The 27,311-nt window shown below is 40.0% G+C and overlaps 1 protein-coding gene and 1 pseudogene across 2 annotated transcripts in view; one reads left to right on the top strand and one right to left on the bottom strand.

Moving 5' to 3' along the window:
• LOC125281089 (actin, cytoplasmic 2-like) overlaps positions 1 to 1,390 on the bottom strand; it is a 39,515-nt pseudogene extending 38,125 nt beyond the window's left edge.
• Positions 1,391 to 1,740: 350 nt separating this feature from the next.
• Positions 1,741 to 27,311, top strand: part of PRKAR2B (protein kinase cAMP-dependent type II regulatory subunit beta) — an 89,127-nt gene continuing 63,556 nt past the window's right edge. The window contains exons 1-2 of one of the 2 annotated variants that reach the window (XM_026503533.4): positions 1,741 to 2,129; positions 25,586 to 25,621. In XM_026503533.4, coding sequence (XP_026359318.1) covers positions 1,826 to 2,129; positions 25,586 to 25,621 — 340 coding nt within the window. In that variant the 5' untranslated portion in view covers positions 1,741 to 1,825. The remainder of the gene's footprint in view (positions 2,130 to 25,585; positions 25,622 to 27,311) is intronic. The other variant, XM_026503522.4, reaches the window with a different exon arrangement.

Raw genomic sequence — 27,311 nt, 5'->3', positions numbered from 1 at the left:
TGAGGGTCATGGAAGCACCATATACCAGCCCTGAACTGCTTACCTTTACATTACAGAGAAATAAGCTTCTATCTTCCTTAAGCTACTGTATTTTCCATTTTCTGCCACATGTGAGCAATGCTAATCTTAATAAAAACATCATCATAAATGAAGGCAGATAATGAAAATTCATCTTAATTACTGGATGTATAAAGATAATAATGCTTATGTGGTTTATATAATGCTTACATGATTAAGAGCTGGACTAATATGGTCCTCTATGAGGATCATGGTATTTTATAAAAGCTTACTGCTTACAATGCCTGGCACAATTGGAAATACTTTACTATATGTAAAAACAACATACTATTATGAGGTTGGTAAGAAACAGAAATCGTGAAATACATTAACTCATGGAGCAATTACAAGCTGGATTATAAACAAAGGATTAATATAGAGATGAATTTTTATGAATGTTATCTCTCAATTTCTAGGCTTTGAATTTCCTGAGTCATGTATGCATTCTTTTTTGTGAGTGGAAAGATACATCAGAATAACTGAGCTTGCCCTTTAAATATTTTATTTACTATATGATGGTCATTGTAGAAAATGAAGTACGTGTTTTAAAAAACCATTTAATTGGTAAAAAGCAATTTTCTAATTCAAAATTGTAAATATTTGCAGACTAAGCCTCATTTTAAAGCCAAGGACTTCTACTTGAAAAGCACACGTCTCTAGTTCTATTTCTCTTTATACGAAGTAATCTATTTTGGAGATAATACTTCAAATCACTCCAGTGTAAGGGAAAGTTTTAAAATAAATAATAGGAGCCTCATCAGGCAAAGCATTTTTGCTGTAGGACCATCTGCCTTGACTCTGACATTTTACTCAAACGGCTGCACTATCCTGTTTGAAGGACCTCATAATAAAAGGTGCATTTGTCTTAATACATAGTAGTAAGGGCATCAAGTGGGCAATGCATTAGTATCAGTAAAGCAGAACAGAATAAACAGGATGCATGGAGAAAGGCTGGATAAAACGCAGCGAAAGAGAAAGAAAGGTGTCACAAGGATGGGGTATTATTTCTTGGCCGAAACAGAACCAGTAGCACAGATGACTTTAAACAAAAGACACTGCCAACACTTATCAATGCAACTAGATTCCCGAAGGAAAATAAAATGCCGCTACCGAGGTGGAGGCTGAAGTTTCGGGGCAAATCGCTTGGCAGCAGCTCTGCGCCGTTCGCCGTGCTGACTGACTTGTGGAATTCGGCCGAGCCGCCCGCCCGCTCCGGGGCGCTGACAGGTGGACGGCGAGGCGCGCCTGGGGGCCACCTGGGGCAGTGCTGAGTGGGGCCCGTGCCCGGGGCGCGCGGAGCGGCGTCCCCCGCCAGCCCGCCGCCGCCCGCCGCCGCCCGCCAGCGTCTTCAGCACCGCAACCTTCCCAGCGGCGGTGCGCGACGCCCGCCGGCGGAGGTTGCCATGGTTTCCTGGGGTCACGTGGGCGCGCTCCGACACCCCCTCCCGCGCCGCGCGGCGGGGCGGGGGCGGGGCGGCTCGGGCGGCGGGGGGCGGGGGAGAGGAGCGGCCGCGGCGGGAGCGGGAGGAGCCGGAGATGCTGCCAGCCCTCCCGGGGCCGCGCTCGCTCAGCCACCGCCGCCGCACGGAGCAGCCGCGCGCCGGGAGCCGCGGGCCGGGCCAGCCGGGCCGCCGGGGCCCAGAGCGCCGCGCTCGCCGCGGGTAGCGCCTCCAGCGCCGTCCGCGCTCGCTCGGCGGCCGCGGGGCCGCAGGCCGGTCCGGGGAGGCGGCGAGGGCGGCGCCCAGGCGCCCGCCGCCCGGCAGGCAGGATGAGCATCGAGATCCCCGCGGGACTGACGGAGCTGCTGCAGGGCTTCACGGTGGAGGTGCTCAGGCACCAGCCGGCGGACCTGCTGGAGTTCGCGCTGCAGCACTTCACGCGCCTGCAGCAGGAGAACGAGCGCAAAGGCGCCGCGCGCTTCGGCCATGAGGGCAGGACCTGGGGGGACGCGGGCGCCGCCGCCGGGGGCGGCACCCCCAGTAAGGGGGTCAACTTCGCCGAGGAGCCTATGCACACCGACTCCGAGAACGGGGAGGAGGAGGAGGAGGCCGCGGACGCCGGGGCGTTCAACGGTGAGGACCCGACCCCCTGCGCGCCCCCGCCTGCCCGCGCGGTTCCCTCTTTGCTCTAGAATCCCGCAGCTTTGCTCGCCCGCCTCTTCCCGCATTCGCCACCTTCCCTACCTTCCCATGTCGCCCACCCCCTCAGCATCCATTTCTGTCTCTCCCACTCGCCCACCTTCCTAGTCTGCTTTCGTGTCGTGCCCTCCCCCTCTTCCCCTCCTCTGGAGGTGGAGCGCTGAAAGGTTACGGCTCTCTGTCCAGGTGCCCCCTCTCGTCCTGGGCTCGCGGGCAGAGGACGGCCGGTGTGGGGTGGGCATCTGAAAGACAACTTTCACTGTGGTTGGAGAGATTTCGCTGGACGGATACCATTGTGCGTAAAGGAAGCTGGCCCACTTGGCATCCTCTTGCAGCCCTTGTATTTATTAATGGAGTGTCCAAAGAGAAAGGGCGAAGGGTATTCAATTGGATTGGCTTTGCTGTCATTAGGACTGCATATTCACTAGAAGGGGCATAAAATGGACTCACTGGGGCAGAACAAAATTTATGGTAATAACTTCGACATTCTTGGAAACAGAGCAATCTATTATCTTCCAATTTACCAATACTGCGTCGTGTTATTTTTGGACACACAACAAAGGATCCTGTTTAGCCTGCAACTCATGGGGTCTTTGGAATGAGGAAACGGACTAATAGATAGCTTTTTATTTAAAACAAATATTCAACGATTTGGTGCCTTTTTTTTTTTTTAAGTATGAGAAAAACACTGTAGGAAGTTCTGAAAGCTTGTTGGTTGTCTTTAGAAAGAAAAGTCAGTGAGTAATTGTAAGGACTGTGCCAGACACAAGCTAGAAAGAATGAATGGGAAAGAAAAAGGAATTTTCTCAAATAGCTGCTCCTGGCAAGCCCCACCCCTTTTGCTTACAACCCTCTTTCCCTAACACACACAGACACACACGCACAGTTACAGCCTCCTGTATTTACACGACATGCCTGAAGCCCATCTTTATGGCATCCCAAGCTAAAATACCACGGTGTGCAAGTGTTTTCTCTTTGTGGCGGAAGACAAACAAGCATTCAGCATTGCACCAGTCTGTATTTATTTACACTGCTTGTGGTTTGTGTGTCTGCAGTGCATTCCATATAATGAAAACGTTTTAAAGTGTCATTTCCTTAAGTATGTTCCTAGGAAGGTGTTTTCTTTGCAAATTTGTCCAAATGTGTTTTAGAATTAATGTATTTTTAGCTTGCCCGAAACAATCACAAAATCCCTGGACATCAGTGATCTATGAAGATAAAAAGGAAAATGGTTACTTTAAAAATCTTAATTTGGGACTTTTTAGTGTTTCCAGGGATAAGATGATCATAGTCTTAATTGTTCTTTTTGCACAAGAATGTAATCAAATGCTTTCCTTGTCAGAACTAAGAAAAAGGAAAAGAAGGTATATTTTGAATAGAGGGGAAGGAGAAGCCAATAATGGATGACACAGAAAAGCAGAAGCATCTAATACTTCTTTTATGCTCCTGGCACATGTATGCACACACACATACATGCACTTGCACGCACACAAAGGAAAAAAAGACTCGTTTCCCAGGTTGGAGGAAACTAGGAACTAAGGGGGGTGGTAAAAAAATCTATATATGTTTGGTATGATTTATTGCTAGTTATACTAGCTAGTATAACTAACGTATTTTCTTTGTAGTACAATGCTTTTGAAGTACTTTGCATTGATGATTCCGTTTTCTCCTTACAACAATGTAGACTGTACGCAAAACAGATTTTATTTCCATTTTGTAATGAATAAGCCATTAACTTCTGAACAGCAAGGATCGTTTTATATGGTTTTATGTTCTCTAAGGCACCTTTATTGTAAAAATTACTCTGTGTGAGTTTTAATGAATACTCATTAACCAGTTGCACTATTTCCCACCCCTACCCACAAGGACTTTAAAACTTTCCAACTACAATCAACTGCAATTTGATCATTATCTGATGCACAGATATGTGTATATGTGTAACAGAAACTTTGGCCGTGGTACTTCCCTCTATTAGGTGCATTAGAAAATATCTACTAGAGTATCTCCTATTTTAATTAATTCTCTCTTATTGAGACTGTTTTTTAAGTATGTAAATTGTGTTGAGACCTGCAGTTTAAAAAGATATATAGGCTACGAGGGCTTGACAAACATTTTTGTAAAGGGCTAGGCAGTAAATATTTTAGGTTCTGTGAGCAACATATGGTCTCCATCGAATATTCTTTTTTTTAACATTCCAAACACATATTTCCTCTGGAAGTTGGGGTTGTACAGAATTGGTCACAGACCAAGGTCATAGTTTGCTGGCCCCTGGCTGGGGGGGGGGGGAGTCAAAATAGTGCTGTTGGAAAAACAAAAACAAAAAATACAAGTGAGCCTATCAGTTTAATGTTTAGGTGCAAAAATGGCCAAAATATAAAAACATCCCATACTGGGTGATTCTCTTAGCATAGCGTAGTAAAGAGTTAAGAGGTGGACAGCGTGTCTTAATTTACTGTGACCCAGCACAAAACCAACTGGTCACTAATTTCTAAAATTTTAGTGTGCATCTCAAGAAAGTTTGATTCAGAAATGAATATTACCTGGCACTGCTCTTAGAGAACTTTTTTGAATAGGTTGGGGAGGTGGGACATGGGTCTTTTTTTTTTTTTTAACAGACATCCCAGACATTCATAGTTCGCTGACCACACTGTGAGAAACATTGATCAACAGATAGTGATTATAATGTCTTTGTCTCGTCAACATCTAAGAAAGGTGGCCACCGTTTATTGACGCTGGCTGTGTGCTAGGCATTATCTAAATGCTCTGATTCATTATCCCGGTTGTATGAGGTCTGAGGCTGTCACTTGTCCAGTGTTTCACTGCTAGTGTGCTCCAAAACCAGCACTGAAACACAGGTGGGCCTGGCTCCATCCTCTGCTCTTAACTCCCAGGTTTTATCTCTGGAAGGGGCTGGGGCCGGCATCACTTGAGCATCCCTTTTGTGTCAGACTCTTCGTGAGACCCTTGATGTGTTTATCTATGAGGCTCTGAAAAATGAACTTGTCCAGGATTACACACAGGGCTAGTAAGTAGCAGAGCCTGGTTTCCTACTCACATCTGTCTGACCCAAGACCATCAGAGAGTTCATCCTAAATGAAACTTGTCCAATAGACTGACTCACATCAGGTTTTCCTGGGTTTTTTTCCAGTAATGGTGATGAATGTGAATGGTATGGTTCGTACCCACTCTTATGAATCCCTTTAAGACAAGTATTGGTATTTATGAGAAGTTGGACCAATTTTTGACCATGAGATTGCTACTCATTTGACTCACTTGAGATCAAGCATGTGACCTTGACCTCAGTGTGGTGGTGGAATCAAATAAGTGAGCCAGGGTCTGGTAGTATGACCATTGATAGCACTGGGCCAAGTGGTCAGACGGCTGAAGGTGGTCTTTACTTCCTTCCTGCCTTTCCAAAGAATCTCTTTCTCTGCTGGTAGCTGTCCCATTTCTGTCCTGTTTTTTAATTTTATTACTTCTATTCCTTTCAGTTTGCATCAATTCTGATTAAAAGGGGAGCCTTTAGGTGTTGGAATGATAATGGCATATGGTAATAACCCTTGGAGGGAACTCTTGAAGTTTTGAAAGAAACTATAGTGGAGACTGCCTCCCTCTTCCCCATCCAAGGGAAAGCAAATAAAGCATGACATATTGTTTCTGAAAGGGTAGTGTCCCCAGACTTAGAATATATTAAAACAGTTAATAGCAGGCCAGAGAGTTGGATCAGTACTAATGTGGAGTGGAATCTGTGGTAATTAATGATTTTGTGCAGGCATCATTGTGAGATCTTGTGTTGCTCAATAATTTCTTCAGTGAAATTGCTGAAATTATAAAATGAAGTAAATTAAATTCCAATTTACCCCTATAAATTGACAAGTGGTCAGAAAAAAATTAAATTACAGTTGGGTACATGAAAGAGCAATCAAACTGGAAGAAAAATAAACTACTGTGTATAAAATACAGAAGAACTAACTTTCCATGTTGTGGAAGAAGAATCTAGAGTTCAAAGTGGATACGTCAGAAATTTAGACTATCTTCTAAAGCAAGCATGTCAAGATATGTAAATAGAAATTCACCATGTACAAAGTATGACTTAATCCTCTTAACTCTGACCTATGTCAAACCTTTGTTGGAGATTCGTATCTACCTATGATTTTTTACAGTTTAAAGGGAATATGGGGAATTTATGAGAGATCCTTAAAATCACACAAAATATTGGAAATTTGGAGCTCATGGTGGTGGCAGGGGGAGATTAAGAGGACAGATTGATTTCATGAGAATTGGTTGCTTAAGGAGCGTTTGGAAGCATAGTCACGTGTCTAAGAAGTTTCTTAGAGGATTATGAGCAAATATTTATCTCTGTATCTGCTGCAGAATCAGAAGAACTAAGCTTCATTGTAACTTGAAGAATAGAGCTCAGACGTGCATCTGTCTGAAGTGGTTTATGTGGTCTTCCTGAAATGAGTTGGCAGAAGGGATCAGGGCAATAGATATATTGGCTCCCTAAGAGTCTGCTATGAAAATGTTCTTCACTGTGCTCAAACTGGGAGTACAAAACACTTTTCCCAATTGACTTCTTGGTCTAACTGATAGCAGGAACTTGTAGAGATTAGTCATAGCTTTAATGAATTGCTCCTTTGGCTGATTTATTAGGCTCCCTTTTTATCTCTGCGTTCTTACTTAATAACCTGCTCTCTCTCTGTGGCTACTGGAGATGATCAAGACACAAAGTAGCCAATTGTGAGCTCTTCAGTACATTTCATTGGTTTGAAAATGTTCAGGAAAGCCAGACAGCATTTTTTCCTTCACCTGTGAAGCGCTCTCCTGGTCATATTGACGTTTATCGTACTAATAGTCCTTACCTCATACGGTTGTTAGAGGATAAATGGATTAATATTTATAAGGACCTCAGGACCTGTGCACATAGCGAGCATTGTTTCTGTGTAAGACAAATGATCTCATTAACACGAAATCTTTCAGAAGTGTAAACTTCTTGCAGAATAGCAATTTCATTGTTGCTTTGTGGAAATGAATCTAGTGTTTGCATTTTTTAGAGAAACGAAGTAGGAAATGAGCTTACTTGGCATTTCCCACTTAGGATTTAATGTGAAGTTATGTTGCACAGTAATAAAACCCACATCCTTTCAGCTCATAATTTGTAGCTAAGAGCTGCAGAATTTTATAATTAATGAGACTTTATGGTCTTTGGCTATTAGAAATTTACATGGTAAGTTTTAAATTTATATGGTAGTTTTGAATCTTCCTGAAATGGGAATCACATCATTCAAGAGAATGGCTAAAATATTGAAGCCATTATTTTAGTTATGAGCATAAAGCAATAATAGAGAAGATTTTAAAAATATTTTCAATTTAGATGGTAGTTGTGGTTTTCAAAGTAGAGCAGTGAAGAACATTATTCATTTTAATAGTAGTAGTAAGTGAATACTTTAGGGAAATCGAAGGACTTGACATAGTGCCCTTTCTCAAACTCTTACCCATCTGTTAACTTTAGGCTTAGAAGAGGGAGGGAGAGAGGAAGAGAGGAGTAACATCAGTTGGGACTTGTGGGAGGTTCTTCGACTAATTTATACTTTGGAGAGAGCATAGAATGAAAACACCTGAACAAAAAGTGAAGGATACTTTAATTTGTCTACTTGTCTTAAAAATCAAACTATTCAGCCATTGTTTAATGTAAGACAGTTATAAGATTCCATTTGAGGTTTCATGTACAGTGACGTGCTGCGTCTGGGTGGGATGGAGTAAATATTTAATGGTTATTATTGTTGCAAACCCCATTCCATGGGTTCCAGTAAATTTCCAGCTGTCAAGATTTTGTTCCTAGCTGTCTCAAGAAAAGCAAATGTGTTTCTTTTTCAACTGTGTAAATACCAACAAGAGACCTTTGAATTCCTCAGTGAGAAGCTTATTTGTGACCCATTAAGGAAGTCATTTAATGAGAGTAGTAGCAATGAGAGAAAAGCCTGTGGTGGAGTCTGGGATTCAGTGAAGGAGTTTGACTGACCGCAGGGTCTACCAGAGTAGTGTCTGCACTCTGGATACCAGCAAGGGGCTGGGACCTGGGGTGGCCTGTTAGCAGAAGGAATATATGAAAGGTGAAGGGAGAATGCTGTGCTCCTTCACCCACTCATTTACTCACTGCAGAAATATTGAGTGCCAACTCCTTCCTTTTTTTCTTTTTCCTTTTTTCAAAGAAAAAAGAAATTATTCCCTTAAGTTTACCATCTCTGGACTTGAGAAACAATCCTTTTGTCAGATACTGTCTTCTAGATAGCATGTGTAATCTATTTCATTTAACAGTTGGGGTAGCTGAGAGCCAGAGAAGTCCTTGCCCCAATTTAGTTGATTTGGGTCTTCTTTGTTCCCAGAACTATCACATATATAAATTCTTTCTGTCTTCCATCAAGGTGGTAGTTAAGGTTTAAAAGCGTAGGCTAACGAGAAGTACTTTTGTACTCTTACCTTCAGAATTACCGATTTTTTGTTCTTTGATTTTTTTTTTCCATTGCAGTGAAATCTAATAAGAGACTTTATTTTTATGTCAATTGCTTAAGGACAGACAACGGGAAAGAAAACAGAGTATAGGGATTTTTCTGAGTTGGATGAATTATCACTATGTTCTTGGTCCTATTCTTATGGTCCTTTCAGTTTCATCCATATCATTTAGGTATGGTTGAAATAGTTTAAAAACCCCGTATAAAAATCTCACTATGATGCTGATCACTATCTTTATTTTATGGGAGCGAGTTTTGTGTTTCGGAAATTCAAAATGACTCAGACTGTTCCATTATGTAATTATTTTGTGGAAAGAATTTGAGCTAAATTTTTTAGGTCATGGCTTATATGAAAACAAAACAATCTAAAAAAAATCAGAACTATAAACACAGTTGGTGTAACATTTATAAATGTTTCAGCAATAGGCACTGCCATGTGTAACTTAATATGTTTGGAAACTTAAAAAAAAAATCATTCCAGTTGCTGCTGTTTAAAAATGTTTTTGCATTTAAAAAAAAGACAAAAGGTCAAAATATAAACACATGTCCCACATAAAAGTGAAGCCAAGAAGATATACTGTATACAGTTATTCCCGTATCCGTTTGGCTAGGGCCTGACATTGTTTAATTTACATTAGCTGTTCCAAGACAAAATAGTTCATGGGAGTGATATTGAGGGATTTCTTTTTTAATATAAAAAAGAAGGCAAAAAGCTTCCATGTGTTTAAATACATTTCAGTTGGACCCAAAAAGCATCTTTCCAGAAGGTGAAACTGAATTAAAACATGACTCAGCTGTTTCCTTTCAGTTACTATAGAAAGCTAATGTTTGTTAAATGATGTTGCTTTTATTTAATAATAATTGTTAACATTTTGGGCGGCTTAAGTGCCAGACCCTGAACAAGGCCATTTATACATGTACCATTTTGCCCTTCCCAAGTGAGTGATGGAGTCAGGATTTGAACCTGAACTGGAGTTCAGAGCTCATCTCCTTAATTATGGTACACTTCATTTTCAATAACTCTTACAGCAGGAACATGGTTCAAAAGAACCGCATATCAAAAAGTAAGCTCTCTACTTTTGCCTCTACAGTCTAGCCAAGTACTGATCTGTCCATTTTACAATTTGTTTTCTTTGTTTCACTCAGATTAGCACTTCTATGCTTTAGAAACTTGAAAAAGTATTTATTTTTAGAAATGAACACCTGATATACTGAGCTGTTTAATCCTCAGAACTTTTTGAATTATGTACCCTTGTTAGCAGAAGGTATTTGAGTATGCACTCCCAATGTATGTCTTTATAAATGTCATACATGGACCATTATATGTATTAGCTTATTTTGTATATGATAAAGCAAGCACCCCACAATATAAACTTTGAAAGGAAAAAGGAAAAAATAATTGTAGACAAGTTCTAATTTTTTCCTGTATGCCAAAGATTGCCTTATGCTCTGCTTTGGGTACATGAACCATTTTGGAGACCACAACTGTAACTTGATAGTCTCTTAATATGTAAGGTAGCTATGATCAACTTTGCTTTTCTGATTTAAGTTCCTAGATTATAAAGGACCTGCAGGCAGGTAGGGTCGTGTGTGTGTGTGTGTGTGTGTGTGTGTGTGTGTGTGTGTGTGTATGTGAATAGACATTCGTTAGATAAGTTAATTGTTTGATTCAACAGAAGTTGGCAGAATGAAGAGGAAAATCCTATCTTATAAAGAGGAAATAAGGTAAGATCCAAGCCTGGATCTTTTAAACGTGTATTCCTATCCACATCTCAAAGTGCAGCCTAGATTGTAGAGTACTTGTGCCCTTGGTGCAAATTTTGGGGATGTGACAAAGAGAATCCTATCATATTATAGGTGTTCAGTTAAGAATCACTAAATTGTGGAAATGCCAATCAGAATTAGAAGAAAATCAAAGTTTAAACAATTTAAAGAAATGCAGTTTCATAGAGTGTCTCGGGAGGGATAGCTCTGAAGATGGTAGTTGGTCAGGAGGGAGACTTCTCAAGATCACCTTTTTGGTGACTTTTGAAAAAATGTTTATGATATACTTGTATTACCTATTAAATAAATTTTAACTGTAAAAAGGCATGAAAGAAAGGCAAGTCTTTTATAAATATCCATTAAGTAGTAAATAAAACACAGCCTTTAGAGGCACGCGATAAGGTGTACAATAGATGTATTTGTCACAAATACTCTCGTGTGAGTTATTTTCTTGGTTCTTAGTGACCAGTCCTCTCTCCTTAACTTTCTGCCAAACCGCACTCTTCCTCCAGAGGTTAACTTACATTTCACCCTACCAGTACTCTTCGCAAGATTCCCTGGTTGGCATTAATGCTATCAGTATGGCAGGATGAATGTGCCATACATCAGTGTAAGCTTTGCAGGCGTGAGGTGTCCTCTACACAGGCAGGCGGGGATATGTAGGCACATGCTCTTTGCCTCCAAAGCTTTCCTGCCCACAGTAGGGGCTCCAGTGTATCTTAACCTCAGTTGAGTACTAAATGTGTAATAATAGCAAATGTCCATAAATGTATATTTCTAAAGTGATTGAAACCTTCTGAAGGCATGGAAACATTTAAAATAGTCTACTAACCATCCATTACTTTAATGTATTTTAAAATGTTTCCATGAAATGGAAATGCCTTAGCCTATCTTCAGTTTCATAGATTTATATTCATTATATTAAAAATGAGGCTTTATCATATATTGGCCCGATATTTGGTCATTCTGTAAAATGCAAAAGAACACAGGCACAGCAGCTTGTCTTGCTGGTAAAGATTTCTAATAGCATGTTTCTTGTTCTTTTAAAGATTTATTTTAGAGAGAGAGAAAGAGAAAGAGCAGGGTTGGGGGAGAGGCGGAGGGAAAGAATCTCAAGCTGACTCCCCACTGAGCAGGGAGCCGGATTCAGGGCTCCATCTCACGACCCTGAGATCATGACCTGAGCCGAAATCAAGAGGTGGCCACTTAACCGACTGAGCCACCCAGGTGCCCCTCTAATAGAATGTTTCTCATCGAGGACACATTATGACCCACCCAAACTTCTAAGTCACGGCTTCTGCTTTATATGAGCCCCATGCCAAATCCGAATCTTGTCAGTGGCCCTCAACCTGCTTTGTATTTTTTTTTTTAATCTCTCCGCCTTTTGTCATCATTCCTGTCGCTGCTATTGCATGAATCCTGCCCACCCTCCAAGGCTCACTTGCCCTTTGACTTTGCCTCCCACCCCAGCACATACCTCCCCTGTCTTTGAGATTCAGATTGCCTGGTCGGCCTGCTTACCAGCTGTCTCCACTAACACGCTCCAGATAATTTTGTCCTAAACTGAAAATGTGATCTTCTGCCTCAGTCCCGTCCTGTACCACCATGTCGTTCTCTTTTTTTTTTTCCTCCACTAATGTAAGAAACACGGTCAGTAGAGCCCCTTGTGCTCTGCCTCACATTTGTTAAACCCAGTAGCTTATGGAAAACAAATAGATTGCATTTAGTTGCTGAAAATTTAAAGAAGTGACATGAAAAATCAGAAACAATGGAAACTTAAAAATAGGACTGACTTTGGCACAGATTCTGGATTTAATCCTGGCTCTGCCATTAATCACTTTTGGCAGCTTGAGCAAGTTCTGTTGCCCTTTTTGTCTCAGTTTCCTCCTCCATGAAATGGGAATAATGATAATACCTACTAGGGAGAGTTGTTGTAAGAATTAAATGGGGTAACAGTGTTTGGCATATACTAAGCATTACATATAGGTTTGTTAAAGTGAGGGGGAAAGAGAGAAAGAGAGAGCAGGCAAGCTTTAAAAGTCAGTGAGAACACGACACTTTTGAAAAATGAAGTTTGATTGAAAATGTATGAATCTAGAGATTGCTTTCAAGGCAGTATCGTGATGGTCCTTTTTAAAAAAAAGTTATTAATGAAAAGTATGAAAGTAAAGTCTAGATCTTTCAGCTAAGTGTTTCAGACTTTAACAAGCCCATGCTCCTTTAAATCTCAAGCCCTTCTTGAATTCCATTTGAAATGCAAGGTAAATAGTCCAACTTAAAAAAAAAAATTTTTAAAAAGCAATGGCATAAAGCTTCGCTCTGTTTTCACTCCATCTCCTCCCTTGGGAATCCACGTTTAACTGGCAGAATAAATAAATTCGTGTGTGCAGAAGCTCCCATGTTTATGGTTTCATTTAAGTTTTCACAAGTCATTTTAAAACATCTTAGGAAAATATAGGTAGGAGATTTGAAAATAGTCACTTTATTTAAATGAGGCAGATGCTTATAGTAAAAAATGAATATGTGCCTGAAATATAAATTAATTGGAAAAAAATAGTTGTATTAAATTGACAGCTTGTTGCCATTTCCTCATGTCATAATATTTGTGAAAGTAAGCTCATGGTGGGACAGATTTCTACCTCCAGAAGTTTCACATTACAATGTGGTTTTATGCTGAAAACCCAGAATTCTCTACCTCCTCCACTACATATTGCTATCTGTGTATATTTTTAGAAGGAAAAAAAGACTGTCCTTTTGGATACCTTTATTTCTCCATGGAGTTGTTCACAGGGTTCTGATTTCTTATTTGACTATCACTAATGACAATTTATCAACAAGGCAATATTAGGACTTTTGATTCATAAGTTTTCAAATGATTTCCTTGTAATCCCTTGAAAATAATCCAGAAGGTATTTCAGTGTTTGAATTCTAACAAAAACTTATTTGTAAAAAGAGCGTTTTGTGAAAAATATTTTAAGAGTATGTTTAGCATGAAAAGGTACAAAGTTTCAGTTAATGCAAGATGAAAGGGTTCTGGAGATCTGTGCAGGATCCTGATGGTAGCTACCGATACCGTGTCATGTACCTGAAATTTGCTTAGAGGATAGGTGTTAAATCTTGACACACACACACACACACACACACACACACACACACACACAAGAGTAACTATGAAGAGGTGATGGAAAAGTTATTTAGCTTGACTGGAGTGATCTTTTCAAAACATATATATTAAAACATCAAGTTGTACGTCTTAAATATATACAGTTTTTATATGTCAAAGATAATAAAGTTAAAAAACTACAATGTGAATCAATCTGATAGTGTCAGAACATATTTGAGAGATTTTTATCTGCCAACACTAAGTAGAGCAGAACGTTTTTTCCTTCTGTTTATTGTGAGATACTTCCACTAATCAGAGAGGGACAGAGACGAAGTAAGGAACACTCACGTACGTCATCTCGTAGCTTTTACAGATTTTAACGTTTCACAGGTGAGGTTTTTTTCTTTTACGAAAACATCACATACGCTTCAGGAGTCCCTGTGTACCCCTCTCTGCTCCCATTCTCTTGACAGTCTTTTCCACAGATGACCAGCACTGTGATAAATTTGGTGTTTATATTTTTCTGAGCATGTTTTTGTACTGTTACTACATAGGCATTTACCCACAGATTAGAGACAGTGCTATTTTGCGTATTTTCTTTTTTTTTTAATGTTTTATTTTAGTCTTTTTGAGAGAGAGAGAATGAGAGACAATGCACACTCACACATGTGCAAGGGTTGGGGAGAGGCAGAGGGAGAGGGAGACAGAGAATCCCAAGCAGGCTCGACACCTGACATGGAGCCCATCTTGGGGCTCGATCTCAAGACCTGAAATCATGACCTGAGCCGAAATCAAGAGTCAGATGCTTAACTGACTGAGCCACCCAGGTGCCTCTATTTTGCATATTTTTAACATTTTTAGGAATTGTGTTACTTATAAAAGTTTCATTCATGTAAATTATAATTTTCCACTTTGTTTTTGAGAGTAGTTTTTGAGATGATATTCCCTTGATTCATGTAGCTTTAGTTCACTTATTTTAGACTGCTATGTAGTATACCTTTGTATAAATAGAAGCTTTATCTACTCTCCCATAAATACTTTGTGTATTTCCAGTTTGTTGGAAACAAATTACAGTGCTGTAGCAAACATTGTCTGTGTGTGTGTGTGTGTGTGTGTGTGTGTGTGTGTGTGTGTGTGTTATGCACATGTATTAGAATTTTAAAGGTGGTTTTCAAAGTGCAGTCTGGGGACCCCTTGAAGGATCATTCCGCTCCCAATCCTAGACCTTTTCAGGGAGTCTGTGGGATTGAAAACTATAACAACAACAATGTTCTTTGCCTTTTCCCCCTTCTCATTCTGTCGTAAGTGGGTATGGTAGAGTTTTTCAGAGGGTGTATGATGTATGATATTGTAACACATCTGAAAGTGGAAGCAGGTATGAGAACCTAATTTTCTTCCATTATTTTAGATTTGCAAAAATGTAAAACAAAGTCATTCTTTTTACTAAATTTTGCTTGTTTTGGAAAATATATTTTCCCTAAAAATATGTTATTTATAAAACCATGTAATTGTTTTGTCGTCGGTAGTTTTAAATGAAATATTGTTTAAATTTAACAATTTTAATTTCTAATACAATACATATCAATGGATACGACCCATAAAAGCAAATTATTTTTAAGAGTGGACAGAGGTTTTGAGACCATAAAGTTTGAGAACTGCTGCTCTAGGATATATACGTAAGCATGGAAAGGCTGGTTGTAGGGGGTGCCTAGCTGTAACTACGACTCATACTGCCGTTTTGCTCCGTGAAGTTGTTAAACCAGTTCACATTCTCAGCAGAGTGTAAAAGTTCCTGTTTCTCCACATTCAAGCTAACATTTATTATTATCAGATTTTAACAAGCTTTGCCAATAGGATGGATGTTAGATAGAATCTCATTGTGAATTTAATTTGCTTTTTCCTGATCACTAGTAACGCTGAGCATCTTTTTAGGTTCGTTGACCATGTTTGTAGTTTCTCTTCTGTGGAAAATTGTTTTGTTTTGTGCCATTCTTATCCAACGGATGGTGTTTTTCTTACCGATTTGTAGGAGGGTTTCTTTCCTTCTTTCTTTCCTTCCCTCCTTTCTTTCTTTTTCTTTCTTCTTACTAATATTCTGGTTACTAATCCTTTGTTGGTAACATGCATTGGAAAAGCCTTCTTCTAGTCTTGGGTTGTCTTTTTATTTTGTTTATGGTAATTTTGGTTGAACAGAATTTCTTAATTTTAAGTTTCTTAATTTCTAAATTTTAAGTTGAGTTTCATACTTAAGGTTTTGATCTATTGATAATATATTTCTGTGTATGTTCTGAGATGGAAATTTCATTTTATTTTTTAAAATATGCATCATTTATTGACTTTTTTCCCCACTGATTTTTAAATATCAATTTTCCATATATACTTTGTGAATGTACTTAACATCTCTATTCTGTTCTGTTGGTTTTTCTATCCTTCATCAGTACCTCTTTACTAATTAAGATTAAAATGACTTCATATGGTCTTGGTATATGGTAAGGAGGGTAACTCTCACCTTATTTTTTTTTTTCAGAATTGTTTATTCATAGGTTTTTATTATTCCATAGATCTTTTAGGATAAGCTTTATAAATTTTGCGAAAACTTTATTGGGAGTTTTATTGGAATTGTACTTGATTTAAAAACAAATTTGGAGAGAAAAGACATTTTAATGATATTGAGTCTTAAACTATCGATTAACATGATGTATCTCCATTTATTCAGTCTTCCTTTAATTTTCTCCATAAAGGTTTTTCCTATCTTTTCTTAGTTTTATTTCTAAGTAACTTATCATTTTTGTTCCTACAACCAGGATTTTTTTCTGTTATATATTCTGTCATTACTGAAAATATATAAAAGGAACTGTTAAGACTCAATACTGAAAAGCTCCAATCAAATTGAGTAAAAGACTTGACTATTCAATGAAAAAAGACATCAGAATGGCCAGTAAGCACATAGGATGGTACTCGGTATTTGTAGTTATCAAGGATATGAAAGTGAAAACCGCAATGAGACACCATTCAGCATGCACAAGAAGGGCTAAGATAAGAAGACATTTCCTATGTTGTCAAAGATGTGGAGTAACTAGAACTCTCATATATTGCCTGTGAGAGCGTAAAATGGTACAAACGCTTAGAAAACTGTGGGTTTTTATGAAGTTAAACATTTCCCACCTATGACCCAGCAATCCCACTCTAGGCATTTACTCAAGAGAAATAAACACATATATTCACAAAAAGGCTTGTATATAAATATTTATAGACACTTTATTCAAAATAACCCAAACTGGAAACAACCCAAATGCCCATCAACAAGAGAATGGGTAAACAAATTGTGATATATTTATGCAATGGAATACCCTCAGCAATAATAAAAGAACAAACTATTGACCCTCTCAACATCTAGAATGAATCTCACGTTTACATGAAATTCACAGAAAGGCAAAGCTAAACTGTGGTGATAGAGATCCTAACAGTAGCTTCCTATGAGATAGTAGGGATTGACTGTGTGAGGGGGCTCGTGGCACCTTCTCAGGATGCTGGAAACGTTTATACCTTTTTTTTAAGGTTTTATTTTTAAAATCTCAACACCTAACGTGGGGCTTGAGTTTACAACCCTGAGATTAAGAGTTGCACATTCTACTGACTGAGCCAGCCAGGCAAAATGTTTATATCTTGATTGGAGTGTTGGTTACATAGATGTATACACATTTGTCAAAATCCTTCATATTGCACATTTCATTGTACATCAAGGTCACCTTGATTTTTTAAAAAAGTGGAGACGTGGATCTCTTGAAGTCCTCTTTTCCACGTTTTAAGTAAAAAGTACCATCGTTTTCTATACTGATTATCTTGTGACGTTTTTCATTATTTCTGTTGGACACTAACATCTGGGTTACATTTTCATCATTATGAGGCATAAATGGGATTGCTTTTGGCTACTTGTACAAAAAGCCAAAGGTTAGTTAAGCTCTGGTGTTTTTAAGTCTATTTTATATTTTCACCCAATACTGTATTTTAATTTACAGGTTTTACAGATTTAATACTTGTATGAGTATCACTTACATTTGCCTATAAAATTGCTGTCGGGAAGCACCCCTGTCATATTAATTTACATTGGCACTATTCATTCAGTATTTGTTGAACCTAATATATTTCAAGCTGTGTTGTAGACACTGGGGATACAGTACTGAAGCAGACAGACAAGGAAGGACCCTGGTCTCACAGAGCTTGCACACTGGGGTGGTGTGGGGCGGGGGAGGAAGCTGACAATAAAGAGAATACCCTAAATCCCTCGAGACAGCGCTTATAGCTCCGGGAGGAACACTTTTTTTTTTTTTTTTAAAGGATTTTATTTACTTATTTGAGAGAGAAAGGGAGCACAAGTTGAGGGTGAGGAAGAGCAGAGGGAGAGGGAGAAGCACACTCCCCGCTGAGCAGGGAGCCTGATGCCACCCCGGGCTCCATCCCAGGACCCTGGGATCCTGACCTGAGCTGTAGGCAGACGCTTAACTGACTGAGCCACCCAGGCGCCCCTGGGAGGAGCTCTTGAGGGGAACTGGAGGGAACTACTTTCCACTGGGTGTTCACAGAGAGGCTTCAGAGGGGGCATCTGAGCTGAGCTAAGAGTAGCAGGAACATCTTCTTTCTGTGAAGTTATGGAGAGGACTTGAATGTAGGTATTTTCTATAAGTGTACCTTTAGGGTTAGACCAACCTTAATCATATCCCCAGACTGTTTTCTTGGTTGGTCTCCATTTCAAAGCCCTTATATTTTTCTTAATTACCTTTTTCTGGGTCTGTTTCGTTGTGACTTTATGGAGTGTGACGCTTTGAACTCTGGTAGCTTTGGGCTTTCCTGAGGTTAGTAGTAGTCCAGTCTGGATCGTTCACTCTTACCAACAGACCATCTGCCTCCACGAATATGCCCTTTGCGCATATCTGACCACGTAGGTTTAGAAGAGACAGTTTCAGGGGCACTTGGGTGGCTCGGTCGGTTGAGCGTCCCACTCTTGATGGCAGCTCAGGTCATGATCTCAGGATGGTGAGATCCGAGACCCGGGTAAGGGTGTTGGCTGGGTGTGGAGTCTGCTGGGGTTTGTAATCCTCTTCCTCCTCTTCCCCATCCTTGCCTTGATCTCACACATGCTCGCTCTTGCTCAAAAAAAAAAAAAAAAAAAAAAAAAAAAAGCTGTTAGAGGAGACCGTTTCAATATGCACAGAAGCAGAGATTGAATTTATGTAGTTTTGACAGTGGCCCTTCTTATATCTTACTTCTTTCCTGAGCCCGTATTTTAGAATCCTGAATGTACTCGGGATCCTTTCTCTCAGCATTGTTACTACATCCACTCTCTGTGTGGTTCTATAAGTTTAGCAACCTCAGGACGCTCCTAGCTGAAACTATTTTTTTCTGTTCCTTAGAGGGTATTTTGGGTAAAGTTCTCATCGATTAAAAAGTTGAGAATCACGGTCATTCATAAGCAAAAGCAAGTAGGTGTGGTTTTTTTCCTAGTGTAATAATTATATTTTATTGGTATTTTAAAATACCACTTATATTTTGAGGAGTTTGGTTTATGAATAGAAAGAACGAAAATGTGCACCTTTTGAGTGGTCCTGCAAGCCGGTACTTTCTAAAAGCTCAAGTGTCTGTATTTTATCCGACTCTGCCTGGCCTCCAGCCATGCTCCCCATGTCTAGGTGGGTCGGACACCTGACCTCACGCTGCATAACCAGAAAAAGAAGAAGGAAACTGGTTCCCCAAATGCCTGCCTCTCCAACAGTTCTCATCATGTCTGATCACAAGTACTTGGAGGGTACACGGCTCATAAGCTGTGTCTCCTCGGGACCAAGACTGGGAAGCTCTGGAGAGCACCCCCCAACTGTGGTTCTGTTCTAGTCCCCCACAACCCCTCTAGGGGCCGAATCCCAGTGGATTCTTGGGCACCATGCATCCATCTGGAAACAAACTCAGAGGCTCACAGGACAGCAGAAACTAGAGTATCTCTGATTACTTACAAAGGTGGTCGAGGCTCATCATCCTTTAGCAAAAAAGTATAGAAAATAAATGGTCCTTTTCAGTGTCAGGAATTAAATATGTATAAGAAAGTTTGAAATGGTGCTTGGTAGATTAATGAGCAAAATATTTCAGGTTTTGTTGTTTATTTGCTTTTTTTGCTGTCAGTCTTTTTAAAAAAGTTAATTCTTCCTTGGTTCAAGGGTGAAGCTTACTTCTCTTTTAATTTTCAAAACACAAGCATAAGAGAATTTAATTCATTCTGAGCTAAGTGTTTACTGTGTCAAAAATAATTAGCTAACATGGTCTCAATTTACATAATTTCTAGAATCTTTTATTTAGACAGTTAACAGATTCAGAAAGTGTTTACTGCTCGAAAAGGCAGCTGATAGAATAGGGATGCTGATTATTTGGTCGACTCCAAGATTGTTGTGAACAGCTCACTTCAGGGTATAGGAGCACTTCTGCAAAAGGTCCATTTCATTGATGTGACTCTGGTGTAGACAAGGTGATTGTGTGTGTGTGTGTGTGTGTGTGTCTGTGTGTGTTTACTAACCAAAGACACAACTCAGGGCTCTTATTTCTTTAACTTGGAGCTTCTTTCCTAGTATTATGCTCAGAGATGCAAACTATATGCCCTGCCATCAACCTGGCTTGCTTTTTTGAAGACCAAACTCATTGGATCATGCTTTCTATTGACTGCTTTTGTTTTTGGTTTTTGGTTTTTTTTTGTTTTTTGGATGTTTTTGGTGGGCAACAAATCAGAGTTTATTGAGGGATAGTACAAAACTCCCGAAGAGGGACACCTGGGTGGCCCAGTTGGTTAAGTGACTGCCTTCTGCTCAGGTCATGATCCTGGGGTTATGGGATCGATCAAACCCCACATGGGGCTCCCTGCTCAGTGGGGAGCCCGCTTCTCCCTCTCCTCTCAGCTTGTGCTCTCTCTCACTGTCTCTCTCCCTCAAATAAATAAATAAATAAAAATCTTTATAAACAAAACAAAACAAAGCTCCTGAAGGGGGAGGGGACCTGAGGGGGTTGCCCTGACTGCTTTTATTTTTATAGAATTTAAGTTGTTTTAGTTTTCTATGGAATTTCTGATTTACCTGAATTTTTAGGTTAGGAGGCTTCTTGGCATGGTGTAAGCCCTTCTGTCATTGTGTTTGGAGATACGGCTGGACTTGGTCAAGCTCTTCAGGGACGAGGACTCCTACGTGTCCAGGTCCCCACAGCCACACTCAGGAAAGCAAGTAAAATGACTGGGACGAGGAGACTTGCTCTGTTGACTTCACAGTGTATTGATCCACGCTGCAGGGGTTCACTTAGTGCCGCTTGTCTGCCAGGCGTAAAGAGGTGAGAAGATAAGCAGGTCCTGCTGGTACCAGTGGGAGCTTGAGTCACAGGTGTGGGAAGCTCTTTTCACTGCCAGGAATAGAGAGGCTCATTCAGGTTACGTCACTCCTGGAGCATTTCTCTTGTAAGGACGCTCTGAGATGAAAGAAAGCTTGAATCGGTTATACTTCTGGGTCTCCTGGGAACAGAGGAATTAAGACTAATCTGGTGGAATGTAGTTTGGGAATGGAGGGGATCCCTGGTTTAGACGAGCTGTAGATATTCAGAGGAACACAGGACTCTGAGTATTCCCCTGGGATGGCATTTGGGAGAAAGTCAAACCTATATAAATATCGCTGTATTCTTCCTTGAGGATTCACGAAGATCTTAGGTGATAGCTCTTAAAAATGTTAGGAGTTTAGTATATTTTTGAATCATATGTGCTTGTTTTTTCAGGCAGATAATACATTTCATATTTTTTTCCTTCTGTATTTTCCTAGTCTCCAGTGGTGTGTGTGTGTGTGTGTGTGCGTGTGTGTGTGCGTGCGTGTGTAAGTAAATACACACAGAATAACCCACAGGATAGGAAAATCTGAAGGTGGAAACCGAGAGTCTGGGAAAACTAAATTTGACTTGTCACATTTGAAAACATCATCTGTTAACCTTTTTTTTGTGTGTGTGAATTTATACTGCTGTTTATGTAGTATATTTTGAAAGTGGTAATATTAAAATTGATCATATTAGCTCACAATAAATAAACATCAATCTTTCACATTTGAATAGGAATTTATAGCTTATAGGCACTTTCAAAGATTTTTTTCTTTTTTTTTGGTTTTTATGGGTTTTTTTTTTCTTTTCTGAAGTTCTTTTAAAATTCTTTCCTAAAACCCCCCTGAAAGGAGGCAGACAGGTCTTACTCCTCATATTTTAAAAGTTGAGAATTTAAGTCACTGTGACACCATCCCTCCCAGGCCCACTGACTCCAGTGGGTGGCCCTGCCTGTGTGGCAGCCTGTCAGGGCTACAGATGTCGGCCCGTCCTTCCTCACCTTGCTCCTGCTCCCCGTCTCTGTAGTTGGTTCCTGAGAGACAGAGTAGCAGGCGGACCGGAGCCAGATATACGTGGCTTTCTTCGCAACAAGGCTTCCCCCCTGAATCGCAGTGTTCGGTAGCTAGACTAAAACAATCTAGAGAAATTGTGGAGGTTACCGTTAGCTTGCCAAAAGTTTATGCAGGGAACACTTGTGCTCCATCCGTGCAAGTGGGTACGGAGGGATGTGGATGTAAGGGATGGAGTTCTTGGTAGTTGCTGTCTAAACCCGGTGTTCACCGGGACGCGTGCGTGGCTCAGTCGGTGAAGCGTCTGCCTTCGGCTCAGGTCATGGTCTCAGGGTCCTGGGATCGAGTCCCGCATCGGGCTCCTTGCTCAGCGGGGAGCCTGCTTCTCCCTCTGCCTGCCGCTCCCCCTGCTCGTGCTCTGTCCCTCTCTGTCAAATAAATAAATAACATCTTAAAAAAAAAAAAAAAAAAAAGCAAAACCCAGTGTTTACCTTGACTACTGCAAACCACTTGCTTGGTGCACCCGGCTCTTTCACTGCCCCATCCCACACCCCGTTCACTATTGGGAGGTGGAAACGATAGTCATGTGACAGGTCTACTCACAATTTAAAAATTGAGACAATTTCTAGCAAAAATATAAAAGAGACATAAAGGAAGGTAATTTATAGTCAGTAAAGTGAGGACATTTTTACAGTAAGGCTCAGAGATCCTGATTTGCTTTACATCGGTATACCAGCAGGTGTGTACTTCAGTGTGTTCACGGAAGGCATAATGTAGTTATGATTCTCCCACTTACATGTGGAATCACTAAGAATATAAAAGCTGCAGATGCCATCCGATCAAGTGTATTGTACTAGCGATTCAAACACCTTAAGTGGCTTTGCAGCAATGACCTGATTTTTTGAAATGATGAATATCTATTGGTAAAATTCCAAAACAAAACAAAATACAAAAAGCCCCACAAAATTCCTTTAATTTATGTTGTAGCTGTGCTGTGGAAAATTTAATGTAAAACTGTGTAAAATAACTGTGTTGATATATAAACACACTTAGGATCTAGGATCTGATGGTTATAAACCAACTTTTTTGCCAACTTGAATGTCCAGATGCCCATTGGGATATTTGAAAGTAGTGCAGGATACAGTAGTGGGATTCAGGACGTCCCAGATGTCACGGACGTCCTCAGAATTATTGTGACAATCGAAAAGATTGCCCCCACCCCCGACAAAATCAGAATATGCCTTCGAGATGGTGATGGGACTTGGGTTGAAAATCTCCGCCTTTCACGCATCAGAAAGACTTGGAAACCTAAGGGATCCCAAGAGAACAAAGACTTCCCAACATTTCAGATCAGAAGCTCCTTGTACTGTGATTTCATTGTCTGGAGAGGCTGGAGAGGGCAGGAGGAGAATGTCTGCTCTAATTTTTCTCCAAGGCTGATAGGTTTTCTGTCTTCTCTGCCTTTGTCAGCCGGCACTATCTCCTCTGCATTCTTGTGGTGAAGTGTTTGGCACCCTCTCCATTCCCTGTCCTTGGAGCTTGCTGGGGAGGCTTTCTGCAGACGAGGTTCTGAAGGAGTTGTGAAAAAAAGAGTTTGAAAGTGTTCAGGAAAACTGATGGGAGTTGTTTTTTTTTTTCTTTTATGTGGTGAATATACATAACATACAGTTTACCTGATTCAGGGTTTTATGTAAGTAATTTGTCACTTTGCAAATATATGGCTCAATTATTCTGGTATATAGATAATAACAATTTTATCTCTCTTGATCAACTTGAAAGCTATAATTTTCTATAAACCATAGCATTTTAATAGTTGGGGATTTTTAATGGGGATTTAATAATTTGGTGATAATTTCACCAAATCCTCAGTAACAGTGGGAATCAATATGGAAGGAAATATTTACCTATTATTGTGTGATTTCAGGAGTCAGTCTTTTTGCCTTCTGTTCTCTGTGAGGCAGCATTTTGGTGCTAGATGTGTGCAGGTTCAAATTCTCCAGCCCTGCCACAGAGTGGCTTTGCGATCTAGAGCAAATCAGGATCTCTGAGCTTTACCGTTAAAAATGTCCTCATCAGTAATATGGTGATGCCGATATTTAATACAGTGGTTGCAAGGATTAATGTAAAACATTTAACAGTTTTCTTCTAGTACTTGTTCCTCTGCATCCACATTTTTCATGTAGTATAACCACAGGGCAGATAAAATCTTTGTCTTCCTTTTGAACTCAATCTGTTTCCATAGTGTAAACAATTTATATAATTACTGTTTTAAAAGTATCAAAGTATTAAAAAGTATTATAATATATAATGACATTCTGCCACCAAATATACTGTGGACACGGTGTCCTTTCTGTGTATAATATGAACCTTAAATTTACCTGCTTACCTCAAGAAATAAAGTCTTTAAAAACCTCCCTTCTTGACATAACTGTGAGCAGAACCAGGAGGAAACAACAGACCTGGTTGAGTCCGGGCACTGGGGCCATGGGAGGCTTCCCAGGTGAGTGATGATGCACTTCCCCACCCCACCTTGAAACTGCAGCCTTCAGCATGCAGATTTGGAGGCCTTGACCTCCAGGTTGCATAGAAATGATCAAAACTATAACTGTTAAATCTGAGAATAGCAAGGATATACTCACTTAACAATGATTTCAGTATACATGAGCATTTTTCACTTTGTTCCCTATTTTTTTCATTGTAAAAATGACACGGCCAGATAGAAGTATATTGTTGACCAAGAAAGAATGCACTGAAAATTTAAGCAGACGGGCCTGTTTTTTAAATTAGAATTGCAGTTCGGGTAAAAACCTGAATCTGAGGTGGTTCTTGGATCCGAGGAAGCCAAAGAGAGGGCAGGGTTTTAGAGTCAAAGGGCTGAAGGTGTAGTTCTCATTCAGGTCTTCCGTGCAAACCAGGGAGTGAAAAGAAGTTAGCTGGGATTGGTTGGGTTAATATGCAAATGAGGGGTTGAAGCTTGTTAATCTGCTTTGGGGCCTTTTGAAGTGAAGAGTGAGGCTGATTCAGGTATCTTGAGGAGAAGGAGGTCAAGTCCCAGCTGAGAGCGGGCAGCTAGCTGAAGGGTTTTTTAAAAAAAAGTTTGTGGTTTTTCCAATGAGGATGTGAATAAATTCCACTTCCTTCATGGCCTCCCGATCCCATGTTAAGAAACTCTGTTAGCTAGGGTTGCTTGCTGCATTTTGAAATCCCCTCTTACAAGACATTGATTTTTCCTTCTCTAGTAGTATTTCTGTAGGATAAATCTCTAAAAGTAGAGTTAATTAGAGGACATAAGAACCTTCTATGGCCCTCGATGTGATTGCCACATTGTTTCCAAAGACATTATATAGATTTACATATCGATCCCCAGTTAAGTAGTTTCAGCCATACAGAAGTTGGGATTTTTTTTTTTTAATTTCAAATGTTTTGTGGGGGACTAATTTACGAGGCGAAATATTGATTTTAATTTCTACTTCTTGGCTACTAGTGAATTTAAGCTTTTAATCTTTTTTTGGTGATATTTCCTCTTGCATTGCTTATTCATTCATATTTTTCCTCTATTTAACTTACGTAATATGTATAACGATGTGTAATCATATTATTCTGCTTTTTTTCTTTTAGCTCCGGTAATAAACCGATTCACAAGGCGTGCCTCGGGTAAGTCAGACCGTATTATGGGTTTTGCTTATTAATGGTGACATTTCATAAATGATAGTGGTATTGGACCAGAAGGTGTGATGAGAAAAATTGCTGTGGAGTAATGATTTATTTGTTGGTGGTTATCCCTGAAAACCAACCATCTGATAGAATAATGAACAAGGACATGATTGGAAATAACCTCTGCGAGGATAAACCCACACTGTGCACTGAGGCTGATGCACCTTTTTAAATGGAGCCTCTCACCCCAATTTGTCTATTCCTGCTCTTGATTTAGAAGATGGGTGAAGGACATCCTAGAAATGGTGGGTGGATGAGCGATAGGAAAAGGGACAAGGAACAGGGACCAAGGATAAGGGACAGGAAAACTCTGCAAATGGAGATACAGGAACTTGTCCTCAGTGGGGCGCTTTGGAGGAGGAGGCGTGAATTGCTCTACCTTTGTTAATGGCCCTGAGGCTCTTGCTCTCTTAAAGATACCACCATAACCTAATGCATATTCCCCGGGATAGACCTTAGCTACTAACAGGTGCTTGCATTAGATTCACAAATACTTTGTACTGTCTGCACTGGTGGAGAATACCGGCCACAGTTGAAAGCATTTCTGTCCAAAATGGTTTAAGTAAAGTGAGTTTGGGCATTGAAGTGGATAAACTATTTGGAAGATTTACTTTTGTGGAATGCCTTCTTCTCTGAAGACAGAGGACAAATGAAGTGTTACTATGTTTGATGTGAGAAAATTACTCTTTCTTTTAAATACACTGGAATTTTTTTGTGTTGAAAAGCACAAGATAAACATTTCGAGCAGATCATTTCTGATGTTTATGTAATACAATTGAGTAACTTATTTAATAAAATTACCTCATTTCCATCTGTGATGTATTATTAAAGGTGTTTAAAGGTTAAGTTTTATTTTTAACTTGTCATCAGTTACTGGTACAACTTATTCTCATTATATAGTGACCAGGCGTAAGAGGAAAAAGACCGGGATTAAAAAAATGTGCTCTATTGGGATAGCGTCTCCTTTATCCTCCTGAACTTTTTGTAATCTGAAGACATTTATTTTAAATGTTGCAAACAAAGAGTGGATTGTAATGACTTTTGTGGCATGAGGAATCATGTTTATGTCAGCAAGGCATCAGATGATACCCAAAGTAGAGCCATCGAGCGTGACGGTGTTGTAGTGTAGGGGTTCTGTGAGCAGTGGCGGAAGTAAGAGAGGAGCAATAAGAGAGAATCCATAGTGTGATATCTTGTCTTCATGGTTAAAATTCTTTCCGCAGACATGTAGGTAGGAGTCTTAGAATAGATCATCTCCCTTTCTGCCTCAAACTGTATGACATCAGACATTTATATCTGGGCAAGTTGCATTAGTGTGTGTTGTACAGTAAACTTATCATTAGTCGATGGGTCAGGGGCTCTATCGTGTAGGTTAGCTCTGAAGCATCATTATTTTAGTATCTCCATCACCACTGAATGTGTGTCCAGTGTATCTCAGTAAGACTTGGCTGGAAATGTAGAGAAGATGGAATGCCAGCGAAGAAACCCACAGTAAGTCAGATGTTGTGTTTATTTCTAGAATGACAGGCATAGGAAATGTCAGTGAAAACAACAGGAAACAATTTGATTTAAAGAAAAATAAACAAGGTGATATCAAGTTCAGGAGTTGAGTTACACCTAGCAATAAGCC

Source organism: Ursus arctos, unplaced genomic scaffold, assembly GCF_023065955.2.
Source record: "Ursus arctos isolate Adak ecotype North America unplaced genomic scaffold, UrsArc2.0 scaffold_3, whole genome shotgun sequence".
Lineage (NCBI taxonomy): Eukaryota > Metazoa > Chordata > Mammalia > Carnivora > Ursidae > Ursus > Ursus arctos.
The sequence above is the reverse complement of the archived record's forward strand: the minus strand, read 5'-3'. Positions and strand labels throughout refer to the sequence as shown.